We start from the raw sequence: 24,777 nt of genomic DNA on the forward strand, positions 1-24,777 counted from the left end.
TAATTTTGTTCAGTGTAGTTGAAAAGTTACTAATTAACTAAAGTTGTCTGTGATGAGATTTGAACTCGCAACCTTTGGGTTGCTAGACATTTGCGTTATACGCCCACCCATTTGAGTTTTGTTTTTGTCTTAAGTAACCATCTGTCTTACGTAACCATACCAAACATTACATATCATACTAGTGTCACTGTTCTGAATTTACCCATTTACTATGTTACATCTAGTCTATGAGACCAGCCTGCCTCTCCTCCTCATTCACCAGCCTGCAGTTCCTGTTGCTCCCACTGGGTGTGTTGTTAGTAGTTAGTAGTCTAATGAGTCGATAGTTTAGCTGCCTGTAGTTCTGTGGGTGAACATGTCTCTGCCTCCATACCTCCTCATACAGGCTCTGCGTGACAGGGGGCAGGGGGGATAGCCTCCCAGTCTGAGCAAAGCAAAGGTCTGGGCACTGGTCCTTGCCCATCTTCAGCATATGTTTGAGCTGCACCATCCTCTCCGCCTTCCTCTTTATCTCTCTCTGGTCCTCCTCTTCCATCTCAGCCCATGACCGCAGGGCCACGGAGCCCTCCGTCACTGCAAGGGCAAACTGAAGAGAGAGAGAGGGGTAGTGAATGAGAGATGGTGAGGGAGAGGTGGGATAGCCAGACATTCAACAAAAAATAAGATTATCAACAACATCAACCATCTTAAAGCGTCCTTCCTCACCTGGCAGTGAAAGTGGGGGAAGGGGCAAATAATTTTGCAGATGCCTATGATGAAGAGTGATGGGAAGGCTGGAGGCATCAGGAACCTGTAGAGTTGGGTTACCAGGTGCTCCTGGACCTCCAGGACCTCCTGGACCTCCAGATCACTTTGCCAAGATATAGAGACAGGGGGATGAGAGAGAGGGATATAAAGAAAGATGGCATGAGGCAAAGGCCATGAGTTTTTCCTGACCACCTAACCTGGCCCAGACGTTTTCCAGATCAGGTCATATGGTCAGGAAAACCCAGGCATGAGATATACACTACATTAGCAAAACTATGTGGACACCCTTTCCCTTCACTGGAACTAAGGGGTCAAGTCTGAAGCATGAAAAACAGCCTCATACCGTTATTCCTTCTCCACCAATCTTTACAGTTGTCACTATGCATTCGGGCAGGTATCCTTCTCCTGGCATCCGCCAAACCCAGATTTGTCCGTCGAACTGCCAGATGGTTAAGTGCGTGATTCATCACTCCAGAAAACACGTTAACAGTGCCCCAGAGTCCAATGGCGGCAAGCTTTACACCACTCCAGCCGACGCTTGGCATTGCGCCTGGGGATCTTAGGCTGTGTGTGGCTGCTCGGCCATGGAAACCCATTTCATGAAGCTCCTGACGTTGCTTCCAAAGGCAGTTTGGAACGTGGTAGTGAGTTTCTTTATAGCACTTTGTGACATATACTTATGTGAAAAGGGCTTTACAAATACATTTGATTGATTGTTGCAACCGAAGACAGACATTTTTTTTACGCGCAACATGCTTCAGAGGTCCCGTTCTGTGAGTTTGTGTGGCCTACCACTTTGCGCTGATCCGTTGTTGCTCCTAGACATTTCCACTTCACAATAACAGCACTTACAGTTGACCGGGGCAGCTCTCGCAGGGCAGAAATTTTACAAACTGTCTTGTTGGAAAGGTGGCATCCTATGATAGTGCCACATTGAAGTCACTGAGCTCTTCAGTAAGTCTATTCTACTGTCAATGCTTGTCTATGGAGATTGCATGGCTATGTGCTCGATTTCATACACCTGTCAGCAACAGGTGTAGCTGAAATAGCCGAATCCACTAATTTGAAGGGGTGTGGCCACACCTTTGTATATATAGTGTAGGAAGAGAGAGAGAGGGCTAGATTGTGACGCTGGTGTGCACCTTTAAATCGCTCAAGCCCAGGGATGGATGGGATGTGGGGGTCAGAGTAGTGCCTACGGGGAGAAAGGGAGAAAGGGGTCAAGGGTTAGGGTGTAAACGACAGGGGTCTGTTGTCAAGTGAATGTCTAAAGCACATCCACATCTCTTACCCGCTGCAGATTAACACAGAATCAAACGTTTCAGTGTTACGTGATCCCGACCTGTCCCTTCTCCTCTGTTGCCATGGTGACAGGGATCCCTTCCTCCACCACGGTGCTGAACTAACAAATAGTGGGGGAGAGATGGGTTGAGAGGCTTTAGAGTCTTGTCCTATGAAAACTAATACACTTTTTCCTTATTTCACCTGAAATCGATGAGTGTGGACATTCCTTCTCTACCTCTGACAAAGGACCATGAGGCATTGTGTGTGAGTGGATGGTACCTACCTTGATGTTTGGTGTGATGCGGTGGCTCTGGCAGTACCTCTCCAGATACAGTATCTCTGCACTTCCTGGTGTCCTTGGAAGGAGGAAGCTGGGGGTCAAAGGGGAAGTCAGGGAACATCATCACCTCCTTTGGCAAGTTGGTCCTGCATAGAGGGAGGGACAGTAAAACACGAGACACACAATAAGACCTGGGTCATGTCAGAGAGAGAGAAAAACAGAGAAAGAGGGGTGATGTTAGAGTATTACAGTACCTAAGGTCTCTCTGTACATGCTGCTGTGAATGGGCAGCCCGTTGTCATAGCTACCGGTACATTCCTTGTAGAACCAGGTGCCACCCACATGTTCCGTGAGCTCCTAGGCGACGGGTGGTGCAAAGGTGTCTGGGCGGGACAGGATGTGACGTGCGGCACACAGACCTGCATCTCCCTCACCCACCACTGCAACTCGCAGCTGGTGCATCGTCACGGTCCTGTCAGAGGACACAGACAGACAGGGGGACATGCCAATCACAAAGCCTTGAATACAATTACATCAGGGACCTATTCAGGAGGGTGTTTATAGCATTACAGCTAGAGAACTGAGTAATAACTGAAGAAAACTGACAGGGGCACTGTGAAACAACACTGACACCCAATAGACAATTTGTACTGCCAGCTGCCTGAATTTTTTTTTTTTTTTTGACAGATTCCGTATGAAAAGAGTTATATGCATACACACACAGAGACTTTACAAATGTGGGTCTGTCAAAGTAAAAGTCCTGCATACTGCATCCTGCATCCCTACGGGCACAGTAGTTTGAAATTGAATTGTATTTAACTTCTGGCTTCCCATGGACTGTTTCTGTGCAACCCAGTACAATTGACAGCAACACTAGTGTATTTAAATACACTTGCGTTGCTAAAAGCATCTACTCAGGCAGCACACCATACAATCAATTGCCCTTTGGGCCACCATAATCATTGCTCTCAAAAACCCTACACTCTCGAAAACCGTTCTCTATAAGTAGGGTTTTACGTAAGCCAATAAATTCACCCACTGTTGTGTCCATGTGAACTACAATTATGACACTGTGTTTTAACATTTTGAAAGTCAATATTAATCTCTTCCAAACCAGTTTTCAAAACATATGCTGATATACCCCTTATCTTTCACATCAAAGAGAAAGAATATTTAAAATTAAAATATATTCTTACTGTAGCATTTTTACACAGATTCACTCGCTGTGGGTGCCTCCAGTTAACAAACTACACTTCCTCCCCAGTTAAGATCACACACAGGTATTTGGAGAATGCTAGAAAGCTAATTAGCACAGGTGGCCAAGCCTAGTCTCGTAGACAAGACGTAACATAGTAAACATGAATCCGGAATACTCAAATTGGTATGATATGTTACGTTTGGTATGGTTACATAAGACAGATGATTACTTCAGGCAAAAACAAAAGGAAGGTGTTTGGTCGGGGTGGATGTATAGTGCGAATGCCTAGCAATCTAAGGGTCGCAAGTTCTAATCTCATCATGAACAACTTTAGCATTTTAGCTAATTAGCCACTGCAACTGCTTTTTAGCTACTTTGCATGTTAGCTAACACCCTAAGCCTTTAACATAATACCTAACCGTAAAACTTAAACTTGACAGATCCATTGGATTCACTAATACTTTCATCATGGACAACATGCAAAGTGTAGCTACAGCTTTCAATAAAAGTGTTGTACTGTATACAATTGCTGGTATCAACACAGCTCTGTCTTCTGTGGCTAAAGCAGTCTGGACTGGTTGAAGCAAAGTGGGAAGGATTATTTTTTAAAGTGTTTCAGTTTGCCGTGAATCATCATAATTCATACACCAGTAAGCATCTATAGATAACATGCCAAGATAGCTACATGTACATACGTTGTCTCAACTGTATCAAAGTCATTTTCATTTTCGTTGCTAGCTATATAGTTGCATACAGGTACTGTTATATCTTGCTTCGTCCTGCAATGAGCCATTGTTTACAGATGACTCATTGCGGGATGAAGCAACATTAAGACAGCTAACTGAGCTGCCAGTTGCATTCTGCTTTTATTTTTTTTTTAAACCACAAATATTTAATTTATTTAACTAGGCAAGTTAGTTAAGCTCAAATTCTTATTTACAATGACGGCCTACCCCGGGCCAATTGTGCACCGCCCTATGGGACTCCCAATCATGGTCAGATGTGATACAGCCTGGAATTGAACCAGGGACTGTTGTGACACCTCTTGCACTGCGATGCAGTGCCTTAGACCACTGCACCACTGGGGAGCCCAAATGATGAGCTAAGGCATGCATGACATGATGATAATATTTTCATGTTTGCCAGTTTGACATGTGTAACTAGCTAGCTACCAAAAATAGCTACTGTTGTGCGAATGCTAATCGATTAGCAAGCTAATCAAACCTCATGTTACGTTGTAGGGGCACATGCTAAATTTGCTAGCTAGTTATTGGATTATAGAATGAGGTAATTCTTTTGCATGTTCAACTAACTGGCTAGCTAACCAGCTCATAATTATGAAATTAAATGTTGGCTAGTAATCGTGCGTCTGCATTGTCGTTGTTGGACTAAGTTAATATATAAATAAATATATCCCATTTAGCAGACGCTTTTGTCCAAAGCGACTTACAAGTCGGCTGGGGCCACTACTTTTACATATGGGTGGCCCCAGTGGGAAACGAACCCACGACGCTTGGCGTTGCAAGCGCCATGCTCTACCGACTGAGCCACACAGGACTCAGTTAGCCAACGCGAGGCTCAGAACATTATCAGTTAGGTGTGTACAGGGCATTTTAGTACAGCTGTAGCAGTCAACAGGGAATAACAAGCTATAGGATATGATTTAATTAATGTTTTAAACCTATTTTTCTTTCAGCATAAACCTGCTCTCCGCCGCCAGTACAAGGAGATGATTGAGGGTGAACAAGCAACACTTCAGGTATTTTGTCTGTGTACTTTGAGCTTATTGCTTGAACTTGGGGGTAATTTAATGTTATTACTGGTATGTTATTAATGTTATTACAAGGTTTTAATGTATTTTAAATTTTTGTCTGCTTTCCTCCTTTACAGCTTTAACTGTCTGGAGCTTTCACTCAGATAAAACCAGGTTTCAGCTGCTGTGCAAATTTGATGTCCTTCCTCCCAGAGTTGTGAAAGCATCTCCCGGACGGGTTTTGAGATGAAATGCCATGGACATTACATGTCCTACTCCAAAGGGAAATATGCTCTCAGGCTATATTCCTTTGTTTATATCATAACATGACCTGAACCAAAGTTACTCAAATGATCTTATGATATACGCTTAAGTCTAGATATTGTTTTTACTTAAGCTTTTGTGTTTGTGTGTTTTAAGTACCTTTAGCACTTGTAGTGAAATATTTCATTGTTTTTTTACACACTACCTCACTGCTTTAGCACAATGCCACATTTGCATGTGTTCAAATATGCATTCTTTAAGAGATGGGTGGGTCTAAGGCTTTAGAGGGTCCGAATGATGCTAAATGGGCATAACCAAAGAACAGCACTGTAGCTGTTCAATGTGAAAGGTTATCTTTATTATATAACAATAGACAATTTAATACTGTAAATGGTTTGCCTAATGGGGTAACTTGGTGAGATAATGTTCAGAGAATCCAGTTAGGCAATTTGGTTAAAGTAGTCCTTTTCTAAATATATGTTTCCCAAGGATTAATGTAGAGCAAGTGTGAAGGTTTATTTGTCACATGCACAGGATACAGAAAGTATAAATGGCACAGTGAAATGGTTACTTGCATAGTGGAGTCTTCTGTTTAGACATGTAGCTAGCTAGCTAGCTAAACAATGACCCATAATCCCAACTATAACATTACTGCCCTGCATGAATCTTTGAGTAGCTAAAGATAACCAACTAGGTTCAATGTTAGCTAGCTAACATTAGGCTATAACTAGCAATGCAAATGGCTTTGAGATACGAATATTACTACACAGATCATACTCGTAACGTTAGCTAGCAAGCCAGCCAGCTAACGTTAGCTAACAGTACGCTTTAACTTGCAATGAAAACGACATTCTGACAACCTTAGAAATGTATATCTGAAAATGTAGCTAACTAGACTCTCTTACCCGTCCGTATACAGTGGGGCAAAAAAGTATTTAGTCAGCCACCAATTGTACAAGTTCTCCCACTTAAAAATATGAGAGAGGCCTGTAATTTTCATCATAGGTACACTTCAACTATGACAGATAAAATGAGAAAAGAATTCCAGAAAATCACATTGCAGGATTTTTAATGAATTTATTTGCAAATTATGCTGGAAAATAAGTATTTGGTCACCTACAAACAAGCAAGATTTCTGGCTCTCGCAGACCTGTAACTTCTTCTTTAAGAGGCTCCTCTGTGTTCCACTCGTTACCTGTATTAATGGCACCTGTTTGAACTTGTTATCAGTATAAAAGACACCTGTCCACAACCTCAAACAGTCACACTCCAAACTCCACTATGGGCAAGACCAAAGAGCTGTCAAAGGACACCAGGAACAAAATTGTAGACCTGCACCAGGCTGGGAAGACTGAATCTGCAATAGGTAAGCAGCTTCGTTTGAAGAAATCAACTGTGGGAGCAATTATTAGGAAATGGAAGACATACAAGACCACTGATTATCTCCCTCGATCTGGGACTCCACGCAAGATCTCACCCCGTGGGGTCAAAATTATCACAAGAACGGTGAGCAAAAATCCCAGAACCACACGGGGGGACCTAGTGAATGACTTGCAGAGAGCTGGGACCAAAGTAACAAAGCCTACCATCAGTAACACACTACGCCGCCAGTGAATCAAATTCTGCAGTGCCAGACGTGTCCCTCTGCTTAAGCCAGTACATGTCCAGGCCCGTCTGAAGTTTGCTAGAGAGCATTTGGATGATCCAGAAGAAGATTGGGAGAATGTCATATGGTCAGATGAAACCAAAATAGAACTTTTTGGTAAAAAATCAACTCGTCGTGTTTGGAGGACAAAGAATGCTGAGTTGCATCCAAAGAACACCATACCTACTGTGAAGCATGGGGGTGGAAACATTATGCTTTGGGGCTGTTTTTCTGCAAAGAGACCAGGACGACTGATCCGTGTAAAGGAATGAATGAATGGGGTCATGTATCGTGAGATTTTGAGTGAAAAACTTCTTCCATCAGCAAGGGCATTGACGATGAAACGTGGCTGGGTCTTTCAGCATGACAATGATCCCAAACACACCGCCTGGGCAACGAAGGAGTGGCTTCGTAAGAAGCATTTCAAGGTCCTGGAGTGGCCTAGCCAGTCTCCAGATCTCAACCCCATAGAAAATCTTTGGAGGGAGTTGAAATTCCGTGTTGCCCAGCAACAGCCCCAAAACATCACTGCTCTAGAGGAGATCTGCATGAAAGCCAAAATACCAGCAACAGTGTGTGAAAACCTGGTGAAGACTTACAGAAAACGTTTGACCTCTGTCATTGCCAACAAAGGGTATATAACGAAGTATTGAGATAAACTTTTGTTATTGACCAAATACTTATTTTCCACCATAATTTGCAAATAATGTGATTTTCTGGATTTTTTGTCTCATTTTGTCTGTCATAGTTGAAGTGTACCTATGATGAAAATTACAGGCCTCTCTCATCTTTTTAAGAGGGAGAACTTGCACAATTGGTGGCTGACTAAATACTTTTTTGCCCTACTGTACATGGATGAATGCTTCTCCATATTTGTCACGGATGCCCTTAGTTTTAAGATGTAATCTGGAGATAGGTGTTTTACACAACAGCCTTATGCATGTTCTCTGGGCCTGACTGTTATGAGCTTGAGTGAAGACCCAAAAGCGGTTTTAACAGAAAACAGAGTTCTTTAATGAAAATACAGGAATGGCATAAATCCTCTTCCAACGTTGTCAGCGGAACAAAAAGAACGTTAGTATAGTGCAGGATGCTCCTGCCAGGCAGACTCCGACAGGACAGGACAAGGTGGAAGCAAACGAGACGACAGCTTGCTTCTGGCATCAAAAAACACAAACAAGAATCAGACACTGAAAGTAGCAGGAACAGAGAAAGAAATAGAGACCTAATCAGAGGGGGAAGAGAGAACAGGTGTGAAAGAGTGAATGAGCTAGTTAGAGGAGATGTAGAACAGCTGAAGAATGAGAGACAGAGAAGGTAACCTAAAAAGACCAGCAGAGAGAGAGAATGAAGAGAAAGGACAGGAACAGACATAACAAGACATGACACCTGACACTGGACACTCAAATCATGCGAGCAACCCTCTCTCCAGAAAGAGTGGTATCTTTGACAAATTGTCTTTCAACATTCATACTGAGAAAACGGGTGACAGTGCTAGAGAGTCAGTGGCTTCTAGGCCTCCTAGCTGCTGCAGTCCATGTTGTACCAATTGGGCTTTCTCCATATGTGGCCAATAGAGTGCTGGTACAACAGACACAATCTATGTCCCAGAAGGGACAAACAAAAAGTGTTAACAATTTCAATGAGTTGCTGGAGAGCAATACAAAGGTGGCACCTAGCACTTTCCCAGTGGAGTTCTCCTAGGTTCATTTCACAACCAGGTGATTTTGACCACAGACTCCTCCCCACAGGGATAGGGAACAGTGTTGAACCAATCAGGGATCCATTGTGTATGGTCATCACTATGGACAGCAGTTCACCTTGCACTCCGACACTTTCTCCTAGTACTGAGAGGACAGCATGTACTGATATGGACAGACAACACAGCCGTGGTTGCACACATCAACTGCCAGGGTAGACTGAGGTCAATGGCACTGCATTAGGTAGCAAGGGACTAACTTTTTTGGGCAAACAGACACCGTATGTCCCTCAGAGCAATAGACCTGCCGGGGCTGGAGAATCAGGCAGCAGACCTTCTCTTCAGAGGGGAGGCCCTCTTCCTTCAGACTGGAAGATACATCCTACAGTAGTGGAGATGATCTGGGCGTGATTCAGAAGGTCCATCGCCAATCTGTTTGCATCGCAAGGCTTAACCCATTGTCCTATGTGGTTCTCCATAAGGTCCAGCAGGGCCACTCGGGGTCAATGCCCTATCACACAGATGGCCAAGGGGGGTGCAGTATACATTTCCACCAATTCCCTTGCTCCCTCAGGTCTTCAAGGCAGGTCAGTCTCAAGAGTGTGTAGTTGCTCCACATTGGCCACAACATCACTGACTTTCAGACCTTGTACAGCTGACAACCTCCCAACAAGCTTTTGCACCCCAAACCCAGAATACTGAAGTTGTGGGTGTAGCCCTTGAATGTGACTGCATTGTAGCTGCAGGGTTGCCCTCCTTGGTAATTGACATCCTCTGTGCGAAGTGGAATGTGTTTAGGAAGCGATGTGTCAACCATGCAGAATCGCCATCTTCCTGACCAATTTCTGTCATTTTGACATTGCTCCAAGAGCTTTTGGCTGCGGAAGTCCCCATCAATATTGAAAGTGTATATGGCAGCCATGTCTCTCTCTGTGGGTCATGACCAGATTGCAGATGCATCACCAGGGACACAACCTCTAGTATTGCAATTCATGAAAAGTGCCCGCAGGCTATGGCCCCCCAAGGCTCCTACAGTACCCTCATGGGAGTTAGATTTTGTCCTATAATCACTTATAAGCCCACCATTTGAGCCCGTCTTCATTTGAGCTATGTGAGCTCTCAGTCAAGACTCCCTTTCTATTGGTTATTGTTTCAGCAAAGCCTGTTGGAGAATTATGCTGAACAAAAATATAAACGCAACATGCAACAATTTCAACAATTATACTGAGTTACAGTTTATAGAAATACATTCAATAGGCCCTAATCTATGGATTTCACATGACTGGGCAGGGGCATAGCCAGGGGAGGCATAGGCCCACCCACTGGAGAGCCAGGCCCAGCCAATCAGAATGAGGGCATTATAACAGATATAAATACTAATCAGTTTCAATAATCTGTCCGTTTGGATGGTGTCAGACGATCCCACAGGTGAAGAATCTCTAAAACAACGTTGGAGGTGGCTTATCATAGAGAACATTCAATTCTCTGGCAACAGCTCTGGTGGACATTCCTGCAGTCAGCATGCCAATTGCACACTCCCTCAAAACTTGATACATCTGTGGCATTGTGTTCTGTGACAAAGTTGCACATTTTAGAGTGGCCTTATATTGTCCCCATTTCAAGGTGCACCTGTGTAATGATCATGCTGTTTAATCAGCTTCTTGATATGTCACACCTGTCAGGTGGATGGATTATCTTGGCTAAGGAGAAATGCTCACTAATAGGGATGTAAACAAATTTGTGCACAACATTTGAGAGAAATAAGATTTTTGTGCATATGGAACATTTTGTTGATCTTTTATTCCAGCTCTAGAAACATGAGACCAACACTTTATATGTTGCGTTTATATTTTTGTTCAGTATACATGTACTTTCTACCCATTCTTCATGCCTCACTTCAGCAGAAGATGGATGTAAGGCAGTGCTTCGGCCAAATCCAGCATTCTTACCAAAGGTGCTTTCATCATCACGTGCTAACCAGCCCTTAATTATAGTGACATTTCTTCCGCCTTCTCACAAGAGTATCATGAGTTGCATACACTTTGCCCAATTAGGACATTGAGTGCATATCTTGCTGAAACAAGAGCTGTTTGTCAAACAGAACAGCTTTTTGTGTGTTATGGGGAGAATGCCATAGTGCGGCGCACAATTGGCCCAGCGTTGTCCGGGTTAGGGGAAGGTTTGGCTGGGGTAGGCGGTCATTGTAAATTAAGAATTTGTTCTTAACTGACTTGACTAGTTTAATAAAGGTTAAATATATATATTTTTAAATAAACACCAAGGGTGTGATGTCTCGAAGCCGAGACTGGAACATTGTATTACCACTGCAGTGTCAAAATCATATGCTGCAGTAGGTAGACCAACTTCAGACAGCGCAGTAGCACACTCCACCAGGGGTATGTACACTTCATGGGCCATGTTATGAAGGGCCTCCCTGGACTCTATCTGTTCTGTGGCAAGTTGGGCTACAGACTCAATTTTATGTCAACAAGTCAGTGGGCCCTGTGGTTCTGGACAAGGCACGCCGGTGGACCTTGTACATACTTACTTATCAACCATCAGTGAGATGGATGTTCTATACAGAGGATTCCACTCTTGGTGGTGTTGCACCCAATTGAATCCTCATGTTGTAAGTTCTAGCTTTCAGTTTGCTTGTGTATATGGTTGCGTACCACCGTTGAGATTCTGTGTTACCCTGTTGGTTAATTGTAATCTGTTGCATCCTGTGGTGGATGCAAGGAAGTCCCAGGGACTCATCTGGACTAAGTTAAATGGTGAGTTATCCTACTCTGGTGTCCAAATTACCTCTCTGGTACAGCCTCTCCTGTAGGTCGTTTGGTGACCCGTTATGAAAACGATAGAGAACGTTGGGTTACGGGTGTAACCATGGTTCTCTGAGTAGAGTAACGGGTCGCCACGCTTTCATGTCGTTCCTCCACCTCCGTGGGGTTTGAGTGAAGTAACAGACAGTATGTCATGCCACAGTGCTTTTTATAGTGGTAGGTCACATGGGTAAAATAAGGCTGTGGCGTATGCCATAGGTCATGCTTACAGATGGGGGGCGAACTTCAGTTCTTCCCAGTCTGATATTGACGTGCAAGTGGGATGTCACATCCTGAAATACTGTATTCTATTTTCATATTTACAATGTGTATGAGTTCTCTATGTACATGTCCTGATGTGTATAAATAAGTGTACGGTACTTGTTAGATATTGGGGGCATCCTGAGATGTGCTTTTGTTATTGCTGTAAGTGTCACGGATCTCTCCGGTACTGCTGCTCATTTTGTCCACCAGTTCTGGAGGTCGACGTCACCAGCCTTCTAAGTTTCACTGAACTGGATTCGTTATCATCAACCCCGATTACGCACACCTGGTTCCCATTTCCTCTGATTAGTATGTTATATATGTGCCTTCTGTTCTCCATTGTCCTTGTTGGTTATTGTTCCCATGTCCGTTGGTTGTGCGTTGTTTCAGCTTCTGTGCCGTGTATTTTTGTGCATTACGGCTCTCGTCCCATGTCATTCTACGAGGTTTACCCTCACTCTTTCGTTTGGGTACGTCCCAGTGGTTTGTATACGTGTTTGTTTTGGGTGTATTAAAAAAAAACTATTATGTATTCCTGCGCCTTTCTCCAAATCCTTTATACCAGCGTGATAGTAAGAATGAGTTAGCTAGAATGCTATAATTTTAATGGTCACATTAGCTACCTGCTAATTCAGTTATTTCCATGCTAACAGATGAAACACAAATCTACAAACACCAACACAGTTATACTGCACATCTAATGTGCTTCCTTGTGTCTTATCGTCAGGTACTTACATGCGTATTGTATTGTATTGTGTACAATATTGGTCATGGTTATGTTTGATTACAAAATACCCAGTCTGATATTGACATGCAAGTGACAAATCAAGAATCTACAGCCATCAACATACTGTTGTCCTGCACATCTAATATGCTTCCTTGTGTCTTATTGTCAAAATAAACACCAATCATCTGGGATCACTGGCTGGACAGTCCTTTCTTTAAAAACACAAAGTTTGAAAGGAGTCTTATTTAGTTATTGCTTATTTTTTTAATGTCTACCACCCTTGCCAGCAGGCATGCTAGCTAAGACAGTTAGACTAGCTAGCTACTCTAACTTGATTAATAACGTGACATGGTTTATTGGTAGCGAGTTATGAGTTTGGGAGATTGCAAACCTATCTGGGCAAGCTAAAGCCAACTTCATAAAATTGTTAGGTGGCTAGTAGTATTATAGAGAAACAAATATTTTGCATGTATTTTTTAACAGATCAAATCTGAGGGGGCATGACGCCTCCGGGTGTAAACATAGGTATCATGGAAATAAGGCAGCATTTATCATCCTGGGGTCCCGGTTATGTTGATTTAGCTTGATTGATACTATAAGGGCTATAATGCTCATGCCTCTGGCCCCCTGCTGAGCTGAAATGTCACTGTTTCCCACAGCTCTACCTGCCCCAGACAGAGGGCCATAGTTCAATGCACCCTCCTGTTCTCACAATCCTCTGAATTACAAAACATATATATTTTTAAATCATTCAACCAAAGCATCCAATAACTTGGAGGGGAAAGATGAAATACACTTGATATTCTTTGACTGAAGACTGTCAGTATGAGATCGATACAGGTTTTTTTTGTAGTCAGTCATGTTCTCAGACATGTTCTCTTGTGGTGTTGGTGGACTTAATCCTGTCCTGCGGCGTTTCGTGTGTGGAGGAATACGCTCCTAGTCACTACCCACCATATGTGTGTTAGAAAAAAGACCTGTTGTGGTAATGCATGGCATATACTGTACAGAGGGGTCCACAATTATTTGCACCCTTGATAAACATGAGCAAAATAGACTGTATACAATATATAATACAAATAGTGAGCTGTATTGTACGCTCACATTTTGACTGTTATTTTATACTAATACAATTGCTCAGAAAGATTTCTTTTAACAAGTAATAAATATATTATTGGCTCCTCTGTTTTCAGTACTCCAGCACCCTACCCTTGCAAGGATATTGACACTGAACCTTTTTCTAAAATGTTTTATGAGATGAGACAACACCTTGGGAGGGATCTTAGACCATTACTCCATACAGAATCTTTCCAGATCCTTGATGTCCTCCGTCTGCGCTTATGGACTGCCCTCTACAAAGTCAAGACTGAAATGGCCATTGCAAATTGTAGATGTTGTTGTCAATTAACAATTTCCTTGTGGATTTTGATGTGTGCTTGGGGTTATTGTCTTGCTGGAAGATTGTCAGTTTCCTGGCAGAGGCAACCAGGTTTTTAGCTAAATTGGTTATTACACTTACTGAAAAGCAACTATCATACAGTGCCTTCAGAAAATACTCAGACCCCTTGACTTTTTCCACATTTTGTTAAGTTATAGACTTATTCCAAAATGGATAAAACAAATGTAATCCTCAGCAATCTACACACAATACCCCATAATGACAAAGCAAAAACAGGTTTTAAGAAATGTTTGCAAATGTATTAAATACAAAAACAGAAAAACCTTATTTACACAAGTATTCAGACCCTTTGCTTTGAGACTCGAAATTGTGCTCCGGTGCATCCTGTTTCCATTGATCATCCTTGATGTTTCTACAACTTGACTGGAGTCCACCTTTGGTAAATTCAATTGATTGGACATGATTTGGAAAGGCACACACCTGACTATATAAGGTCCCACAGTTGACAGTGCATGTCAGAGCAAAAACCAAGACATGAGGACGAAGGAATTGTCCGTAGAGCTCCAAAACAGGATTGTGTCGAGGCACAGATCTGGGGAAGGGTACCAAAAAATATCTGCAGCATTGAAGGTCCCCAAAGTGGCCTTCATCATTCTTAAATGGAAGAAGTTCGGAACCACCAATACTCTTCCTAGAGCTGGCCGCCCGGCCAGACTGAGCAATCGGGGGAGAAGGGCCTTGGTCAGGGAGGTGACCAAGAACCTGATTGTCACTTTGACAGAGCTTTAGAGTTCTCCTATGAAGATGGGCGAAGCTTCCAGAAGGACAAACCATCTCTGCAGCACTCCACCAATCAGGCCTTTATGGCTAGACGGAAGCCACTAATCAGTAAATGGCACATGATAGCCCACTGAGTTTACCAAAAGGCACCTAAAGACTCTCAGACCATGAGAAATAAGATACTCTGGTATGATGAAACCAAGATTGAACTCTTTGGCCTGAATGCCAAGCGCCACATCTGGAGGAAACCTGGCACCATCCCTACGGTGAAGCATGGTGGCGGCAGCATCATGCTATGGGGATGTTTTTCAGCGGTAGGGACTGGGAGACTAGTCAGGATCGAGGCAAAGGTGAACGGAGCAAAGTACAGAGAGATCCTTGATGAGATCCTTCGGGACAAGTCCCTGAATATCCTTGAGTGGCCCAGCCAGAGCTCGGACTTAAACCAGATCGAACATGTCTGGACAGACCTGAAAATAGCTGTGCAGCAACGCTCCCCATCCAACCTGACAGAGCTTGAGAGGATCTGCAGAGAAGAAGAGAAACTCCCCAAATACAGATGTGCCAATTTTGTAGTGTCATACCCAATAAGACTCAAGGCTGTAATCGCTGCCAAAGGTGCTTCAACAAAGCACTGAGTAAAGGGTCTGAATACTTATGTAAATGTAATATTTCTGTTTTTTTATTTGAATAAATTAGCAACATTTTCTGAGACTGTTTTCGCTTTGTCATTATGGGTTATTGTGGGTAGATTGATGAGGAATAAGGCTGTAATAACAAAATGTGGAAAAAGTCAAGGGTTCTGAATACTTTCCAAAGGCACTGTAATTTTATGTAAGATAATATATTTATATAATATCAATTGATATCACAATATTGCCATTAATACAAACATAATTTATAGTATTACAGCCTGTCTTGGCTTTTACAAGTTATTTATCATCCGAGTTCTCTATGGCTCCCTCATTACCATATAATATAATAATATTATCTGTACATAATAAGTATAAAATACACTGATAATAAAACAGTAAACCAGTGTTCCCATGGCCAGCCCTCTGTTGCCCCAGTGAGGGTTGTCAGTGGTCTCCTCCTCCCTCATCCCCTTTTTGGCTTAGCAGTGGTATTGCCTGGACACCCCCCCATCATCCTCCTGTAGTGATGTTAGCGGTGGTGTTGGCCCAGGAGGGGAAGGTGTCCAGGTTGAAAATGGCTCTACCCCAGCTGTTAATGGCCAGAGTGATACACAGGATCCCAAGGATGTTCATCACTATACCTGTCTTAGCCTAGAAGAGAGAGAGAGGTTAAAGCTGAGGTGGTGGTAGGTTGAGGGGATGGTGGTGGAGGTGGATGAAGAATACGGTGCGAGGAGGAGGTTTAGATTTAAGGTGGGGTGGTAGGGTGAAATATATGCCAAGATACAGTACATTAACTTATTATTCATACTTCCTACTGTATAGTAAGTTTCCATAGAAGCAGAGGTCAAAAGTGGCGCTCTCACCATATCCGACACCTTCAGGTATCCATAAGAGAACACGATGGCGTTAGGAGGCGTGGCGACAGGGAGCATGAAGGCAAAGGAGGCACTGAGAGTACATGGTACCATCACATACAGTGGGTTCACTCCTATGGATTGGGACTGCAATAGAACACACGCATATTAGCCAGCACATACGTATGCACATGCATGCACACATATGAGTACATGCACAATTAGTAGCCTATTATCCTGCGATGTGGATGTGAATAGGATGAAAGAAAGTGTGTGTGGCTCTGCGTTGGCTCAGTTTTCAAAGATTCTTGACACTGAAAGAACAGAGCTGAGAGCTCTACACACAGTGCTGTTACAATCTCAATGTCTGGCCTCTAATGTGACCTATTAGTGTGAATAACCTGTCTTGTTTTCTCTCTCTCTCTCTCTCTCTCTCTCTCTCTCTCTCTCTCTCTCTCTCTCTCTCTCTCTCGCTCTCTCTTTCTCTCTGAGTTGACTTTTCACTCATTCAGCTCTTTCCCTCTGTCTTCTCTCGCTATTTGTTTATCTCTTTCATTCGTACATTCTCTCTCTCACTCTCTGAGAGACTCTTCAGTAGTAGGCCTGGCTCAGATCCCCTATTGACCAGCTCTATTCAGTACAATCCAATTTTATCAAAAGGAATCTTGATCCCAGAATGGAGAGCAATCGAGTGTGTTTGTGTGTGTGAGCGAGATTGGGAGAGAGAGTAGTGTGTGTGTGGTTGGTTGAGTGTGGGTGGGTGGGTGTACCATGGAGGCTAGGATGGGCAGGAAGAGAGTAGCGGTAGCCACGTTGCTGGCACACTCAGTGAAGATGGCAGTGAGGAGACAGAGGATGACTGCGATGGCCCAGGGAGGGATGGAGCAGAGAGGTATCATCTGATCACCCAGCCACCGCGACAGACCAGACACCTGGATGGATACACACACATTCAAGCTTATACACATGTACAGACCCATGCATGCACGCAAGCATGCACGCATGCACATACAGTGGGCAGAACAAGTATTTGATACACTGCCGATTTTGCAGGTTTTCATACTTACAATGCATGTAGAGGTCTGTAATTATTTATCATAGGTACACTTCAACTGTGAGAGACGGAATCTAAAACAAAAATCCAGAAAATCACATTGTAATTAATTTGCATTTTATTGCATTACATAAGTATTTGATACATCAGAAAAGCAGAACTTAATATTTGGTACAGAAAACTTTGTTTGCAATTACAGAGATCATACGTTTCCTGTAGTTCTTGACCAGGTTTGCACACACTGCAGCAGGGATTTTGGCCCACTCCTCCATACAGACCTTCTCCAGATCCTTCAGGTTTCGGGGCTGTCGCTGGGCAATACCTGACTTTCAGCTCCCTCCAAATATTTTCTATTGGGTTCAGGTCTGGAGACTGGCTAGGCCACTCCAGGACCTTGAGATGCTTCTTACGGAGCCACTCCTTAGTTGCCCTGGCTGTGTGTTTCGGGTCGTTGTCATGCTGGAAGACCCAGCCACGACCCATCTTCAATGCTCTTACTGAGGGAAGGAGGTTGTTGGCCAAGACCTCGCGATACATGGCCCCATCCATCCTCCCCTCAAAACGGTGCAGTCGTCCTGTCCCCTTTGCAGAAAAGCATCCCCAAAGAATGATGTTTCCACCTCCATGCTTCACGGTTGGGATGGTGTTCTTGGGGTTGTACTCATCCTTCTTCTTCCTCCAAACACGGCGAGTGGAGTTTAGACCAAAAAGCTCTATTTGTGTCTCATCAGACCACATGACCTTCTCCCATTCCTCCTCTGGATCATCCAGATTGTCATTGGCAAACTTCAGATGGGCCTGGACATGCGCTGGCTTGAGCAGGGGGACCTTGCATGCGCTGCAGAATTTTAATCCATGACGGCATAGTGTGTTACTAATGGTTTTCTTTGAGACTGTGGACCCAGCTCTATTCAGGTCATTGACCAGGTCCTGCCGTGTAGTTCTGGGCTGATCCCTCACCTTCCTCATGAACATTGATGCCGCACGAGGTGAGATCTTGCATGGAGCCCCAGTCCGAGGGTGATTGACCGTCATCTTGAACTTCTTCCAATTTCTAATAATTGCGCCAACAGTTGTTGCCTTCTCACCAAGCTGCTTGCCTATTGTCCTGTAGCCCATCCCAGCCTTGTGCAGGTCTACAATTTTACCACTGATGTCCTTACACAGCTCTCTGGTCTTGGCCATTGTGGAGAGGTTGGAGTCTGTTTGATTGAGTGTGTGGACAGCTGTCTTTTATACAGGTAACAAGTTCAAACAGGTGCAGTTAATACAGGTAATGAGTGGAGAACAGGAGGGCTTCTTAAAGAAAAACTAACAGGTCTGTGAGAGATAGAATTCTTACTGGTTGGTAGGTGATCAAATACTTATGTCATGCAATAAAATGCAAATTAATTACTTAAAAATCATACAATGGGATTTTCTGGATTTTTGTTTTAGATTCAGTCTTTCACAGTTGAAGAGTACCTATGATAAAAATTACAGACCTCTACATGCTTTGTAGGAAAACCTGTAGGAAAACCTGCAAAATCGGCAGTGTATCAAATACTTGTTCTCCCCACTGTACACACTCAAGGTTACACACACAAACACACCTCGCTGCCCTTAGCCAGAGCGAAGCCTCCTCCTAGCAGCAGTACAATGCTCCAGGGCATCTTCCTCTGGGTCACCTGCCAGGTCAGCAGGGCAGGAGTGGGGCCGCGGGGGGGCTCTGAGGGGAGAGGGGCACAAACATGTCAAGCAATTTCTATAGTGTGTGTGTGTGTGTGTGTGTGTGTGTGTGTGTGTGTGTGTGTATGTGTATGTGTGTGTGTGTGTTTCACCTGTGTCAAAGCTCTGTGTTCTCCAGAAGCAGAGGTAGCGGGGGGGCTCAGAGGGCAAGACGAACAACAGCACGGCAACAAACAGTGCCACTGTGGCATCAGTCACAAACCTGGAGAGGTTGGATGGTTGGAAGGTAAGGCCCCAGTAAAACAATCCTATAGGATTTGTGATTTTTCCACCGGAATCCTGTAGGATTCTCACAATCCTATAATATTTTGTTTCACCTCTATCAGAATCCTATTGGAATCCCGTTGGACTACTTTTTTCCTATTGGAAATCAAAAGTAATGCTATTGGATCCTATAGGATTTTGTGTCACCTCTATCAGAATCCTATTGGAATGCTGTTGGACTACTTTTTCCTATTGGCAACACTATTGTAGGATTTTGTGTCACCCGATCAGTATCCTATTATAACTGTTTTCTTAATTAAACCCATTAAATTATAGTTTGTGGCTCTGCAGAAAATCACTGGTTTTCTAACATGAGCTATTCTTACAGTTTTATCCTTTACTGTGTGTGAATGCAAGAACTGTGAGTACAGTATTTGTTTCCTTATGAAGTTTTCAATGTTTTAGTCTTATTTCCGTCATTGTACAGAATTTCAAATCAAATCAAATTTTATTTGTCACATACACGTGTTTAGCAGATGTTATTGTGGGTGTAGCAAAATGCTTGTGTTTCTAGCTCCAACAGTTCAGTAGTATGTAACAAGTAATATCTAACAATACACACAATTGAAAGTAAAGGAATGGAATTAAGAATATATAAATAGTTGGATGAGCGATGTCAGAGAGGCATAGACGAAGATACAGTAGAATAGGATAGAATACAGTAAATACAGTGTTTTGGTTTAGCATGTGTATAGAGAAGAAGCTCATGGAAGAGGTTCCTATGCATTAGTTAAGTTTTCCAAATTTTCACTTTGCATTTTTTTTTTTACCTTTATTTAACCAGGCAAGTCAGTTAAGAACAAATTCTTATTTTCAATGACGGCCTGGGAACAGTGGGTTAACTGCCTGTTCAGGGGCAGAACGACAGATTTGTACCTTGCCAGCTCGGGGGTTTGAACTCTCAACCTTCTGGTTACTCGTCCAACGCTCTAACCACTAGGCTACACTGCCGCCCCATTCCACTTTCTTACATATCATATTTCATTGGTGAGTTCGTAAGTCATACCTTTTTGATTCAAATGTCACACGAACTTAGGAGCAGAAGACCTGTAACTAACGTTTCAACCGCAATGGCAAACGTGAATGATAATGGCGCCAACTCCAATCCAACTATTACAGAGCCTCATGAGGTCACACTCCCCACAGATCTTCAGAACCTCCGTACGGTTCTGGTCTCGGAAATTACAGCTACCATTGCCACTCAGCTCAAAACTGCCATTGATGCTGCTCTGGCCCCCTTCTCCACCGTCCTGGATGGTGTCCGAGCCGCTGCAGAAGAACAAGGCCTCCAAATTGGCGGCTTTGAACATGACCTGTGTGATGACAGTGACTGTATAGTAGCACTTGAGAAAACAGTCACCTGGCTGAGCTCCGAAAACCAAAAGCTGATTGACAAAACCGATGACCTGGAATCCCGTTCTCGCGTTTGCAATCTTTGTGTTGTTGGTATACCAGAGAAATGTGAAAGAGGGGACTCATTTAAGTTCATGTCAGAATTCTTTGCGGATGTGCTGGGTCCAGCCATCGATCCATCACCCCCGAAGCTGGATAGAGCCCACCGCATTGGCCCCTCTGTGAGTGGAGACGACAACTCCAAGCCTAGAGTGTTTATTGTCTGTTTTCACTACTACTGTGACAAGAAGCGCATCCTCCAGAGGCAGGGCAAAGACCAGCGACAATTCTGTGGATGCAAGGTGTTCATCTTTCTTGACCTCAGCTTGAATGTCACCAAGAAAAGAGCTAAATTCCTAGATGTGAAATTTTTTAAATATTTTTTTTATTTCACCTTTATTTAACCAGGTAGGCTAGTTGAGAACAAGTTCTCATTTACAACTGCGACCTGGCCAAGATAAAGCATAGCAGTGTGAACAGACAACACAGAGTTACACATGGAGTAAACAATTAACAAGTCAATAACACAGTAGACAAAAAAAAATGTGATGTGAAATGTAAAATTCATCAGAAGAAAGTGAAATTCTCACTCCGCTTTCCTGCTCGTCTGCACATTGAACACATCACGTTATTAAAAATGACTAATACTGTCTTGTGTGGTTGTCATTTAAGCTACACATTTGGAAGGTCCTTTTTATTTGGCTAGATGGCTAGCATAGTAATGCATGGCTACAATTCCAAGCTTTTGCCGAGCTTTCTTTTCTTTGTTGTTTTTTTCTTTCTTTTCGTCTAGACACTTACTGAAGGACTTTTCACCAGTTTATTTCGCCTATTGATCAGTTGTACATGTAAAGACACTCCGCCCCTTTTCTTTTTTGTAACAGGGTAGCATACTGTGGAACACTTATTTGGCCATCCTTAAGACACGTTGTACGTGTTGCACTGATTGAAGACTCCCTGATTCAGGACAGTTCCGTTTCACTGTTATCGGGTGTTTGTTTTTGGTCTGTTGACCTTCTTTACCGTTTTGTGAATGCCTTTTCGATTGTATTTCTCTACTGGTGCTATGGAGCCTCTCCGCGTTAGGATAGGAAGGTTTTCTGCTTATATGCACCGAAGCTGCACCGTTTTCTGGCTTTTTTTTTGCTTTGCTTTTTTCATCAGTTTTCTCTGACATCTTTGCAAATGCTTTATCTGTTTTCACACCTTTTCATTTCAATATTTTAGATGGCTAACAACGCTAATAATAGTATAATGGGAATAGGTAGGCCTAATCCTATAAAGTTTGTATCTTGGAATACTAAGGCAATGATCAATCCTGTCAAGAGGTCTACGGTTTTCTCTCGTTTTGTCATGTCTTGTTATGTCTGTTCCTGTCCTTTCTCTTCACTCTGTCTCTCTCTGCTGGTCTTTTTAGGTTACCTTCTCTGTCTCTCATTCTTCAGCTGTTCTACATCTCCCCTAACTAGCTCATTCACTCTTTCACACCTGTTCTCTCTTCCCCCTCTGATTAGGTCTCTATTTCTCTCTCTGTTCCTGCTACTTTCAGTGTCTGATTCTTGTTTGTGTTTTTGATGCCAGAAGCAAGCTGTCGTCTCGTTTGCTTCCACCTTGTCCTATCCTGTCGGAGTCTGCCTGGCAGGTGCATCCTGCACTATACTATGTTCTTTTTGTTCCATTGTCAACGTTGGAAGAGGATTTATGCCATTCCTGTTTTTCATTAAAGAACTCTGTTTTCTGTTAAAACCGCTTTTGGGTCTTCACTCAAGTACATAACAGAAGAATCAGACCAAGAATGGACCCAGCGGCTCCGGACCCTTTTCACTCCGCCGTCGAGATCCAGGGAGCGATGCTAGGCAGACACGAGGAGGAATTGTCTGCTGCTCGACATGCCGTTGAGACCCTGGCCGTCCAAGTCTCCGACCTCACAAGACAGGTTCACCAACTCCACCTCGATCCACCGCCCACTTCCAGGGTTTCCGAGTCTCCGGAGCCCAGGATCAACAACCCGCCCTGTTACTCAGGGAGCCCACTGAGTGCCGCTCATTCCTCACTCAGTGTGATGTGGTGTTCTCTCTCCAGCCCAACACTTACTCCAGGAGCGCAGCCCGCATCGCCTACGTCATTTCTCTCCTCACCGGACGGGCGCGTGAGTGGGGCACGGCAATCTGGGAGGCGAGGGCTGAGTGTATTAACCAGTTTCAGGACTTTAAGGAGGAGATGATACGGGTTTTTGACCGTTCTGTTTTTGGGGAGGAGGCTTCCAGGGCCCTGTCTTCCCTATGTCAGGGGAATCGATCCATAACGGATTATTCTATTGAGTTTCGCACTCTCGCTGCCTCTAGTGACTGGAACGAGCCGGCTTTGCTCGCTCGTTTTCTGGAGGGTCTCCTCGTCGAGGTTAAGGATGAGATCCTCTCCAGGGAGGTTCCTTCCAGTCTGGACTCCTTAATAGCTCTCGCTATTCGCATAGAGCGACGGTTTGATCTTCGTCGCCGAGCACGTGGAAAGGAGTTTGCGTTCTCCGTTGCTCCCTCTCCACATCACTGCCACCTGCCGCATCACTGCCACCCTCCCCCGCCGGCTCGGATGCTGAGCCTATGCAGCTGGGGGTATCCGCATCTCGGCCAAGGAGAAGGAACGGAGAATCACCAATCGCCTCTGTCTCTACTGCGGCTCCGCTGGTCATTTTGTCACCTCATGTCCAGTAAAAGCCAGAGCTCATCAGTAAGAGGAGGGCTACTGGTGAGCGCAACTACTCAGGCCTCTCCTTCTGGATCACGCACTACCTTTCCGGTCCATCTCCGCTGGCCCGGTTCATCTGCTTCCTGCAGTGCCTTGATAGACTCTGGGGCGGAGGGCTGTTTTATGGACGAGACCTGGGCTCGGGAACATGACATTCCTCTCAGACAGTTAGGGGAGCCCACGGCCTTGTTCGCTTTAGATGGTAGTTCTCTCCCCAAGATTCAGTGTGAGACGCTGCCTTTAACCCTCACTGTCTCTGGTAATCATAGCGAAACCATTTCTTTTTTAATTTTTCGTTCACCTTTTACACCTGTTGTTTTGGGTCATCCCTGGCTAGTGCGCCATAACCCTTCTATTAATTGGTCTAGTAATACTATCCTATCCTGGAATGTTTCTTGTCATGTGACCTGTTTAATGTCTGCTATCCCTCCTGTTTCCTCTGTCTCTTCTTCACAGGAGGAGCCTGGCGATTTGACAGGGGTGCCGGAGGAGTATCACGATCTGCGCACGGTGTTCAGTCGTTCCAAGGCCACTTCTCTCCCTCCACACCGGTCGTATGACTGTAGTATTGATCTCCTTCCGGGAACTACTCCCCCGGGGTAGATTATACTCTCTGTCGGCTCCCCGAACGTAAGGCTCTCGAGGATTATTTGTCGGTTTCGCTCGACGCCGGTACCATAGTCTCCTCCTCCTCTCCCGCCGGAGCGGGGTTTTTTTTTGTTCAGAAGAAGGACGGGTCCCTGCGCCCATGCGTGGATTATCGAGGGCTGAATGACATAACAGTTAAGAATCGTTATCCGCTTCCTCTTATGTCTTCAGCCTTCGAGATCCTGCAGGGAGCCAGGTTTTTCACCAAATTGGACCTTCGTAACGCCTACCATCTCGTGCGCATCAGGGAGGGGGACGAGTGGAAGACGGCGTTTAACACTCCGTTAGGGCACTTTGAATACCGGGTTCTTCCTTTCGGCCTCGTTAACGCTCCAGCTGTCTTTCAGGCACTAGTTAACGACGTCCTGAGAGACATGCTGAACATTTTTGTTTTCGTTTACATGGACGATATCCTGATTTTTTCACCGTCTCTCTCGATTCATGTTCAGCACGTGCGACGCGTCCTCCAGTGCCTTTTGGAGAACTGTCTTTATGTGAAGGCTGAGAAGTGCACTTTTCATGCCGCCTCTGTCCCTTTTCTCGGTTCCGTTATTTCCGCTGAGGGCATTAAGATGGATCCCGCTAAGGTCCA

At 44.1% G+C, this 24,777-nt stretch overlaps 1 protein-coding gene, 1 long non-coding RNA gene and 1 pseudogene across 5 annotated transcripts in view; 1 reads left to right on the forward strand and 2 right to left on the reverse strand.

Annotated features, from left to right (window-relative positions):
- Nucleotides 1-220: 220 nt before the first annotated feature.
- On the reverse strand, nt 221-2,773 carry LOC135547860 (uncharacterized; annotated as a pseudogene).
- An 861-nt stretch (nt 2,774-3,634) lies between these two features.
- Nucleotides 3,635-5,472, forward strand: LOC135547963 (uncharacterized). The gene is made up of 3 exons (XR_010456751.1): nt 3,635-3,692; nt 5,206-5,268; nt 5,400-5,472. It is a non-coding gene; the product is annotated as an uncharacterized LOC135547963 (long non-coding RNA).
- A 7,072-nt stretch (nt 5,473-12,544) lies between these two features.
- Nucleotides 12,545-24,777, reverse strand: part of LOC135548535 (Na(+)/citrate cotransporter-like) — a 35,030-nt gene continuing 22,797 nt past the window's right edge. For 3 of the 4 annotated variants that reach the window (XM_064978245.1, XM_064978244.1, XM_064978243.1), the window contains exons 8-12: nt 19,229-19,338; nt 19,001-19,116; nt 17,125-17,286; nt 16,364-16,501; nt 12,545-16,148 (exon numbers count right to left, since the gene is read on the reverse strand). In XM_064978245.1, coding sequence (XP_064834317.1) covers nt 16,008-16,148; nt 16,364-16,501; nt 17,125-17,286; nt 19,001-19,116; nt 19,229-19,338 — 667 coding nt within the window. In that variant the 3' untranslated portion in view covers nt 12,545-16,007. Of the gene's footprint in view, nt 16,149-16,363; nt 16,502-17,124; nt 17,287-17,421; nt 17,483-19,000; nt 19,117-19,228; nt 19,339-24,777 lie in introns of those variants that run through there. The other variant, XM_064978246.1, reaches the window with a different exon arrangement.

The sequence above is a fragment of the Oncorhynchus masou genome, chromosome 11 (genome assembly GCF_036934945.1).
Source record: "Oncorhynchus masou masou isolate Uvic2021 chromosome 11, UVic_Omas_1.1, whole genome shotgun sequence".
Lineage (NCBI taxonomy): Eukaryota > Metazoa > Chordata > Actinopteri > Salmoniformes > Salmonidae > Oncorhynchus > Oncorhynchus masou.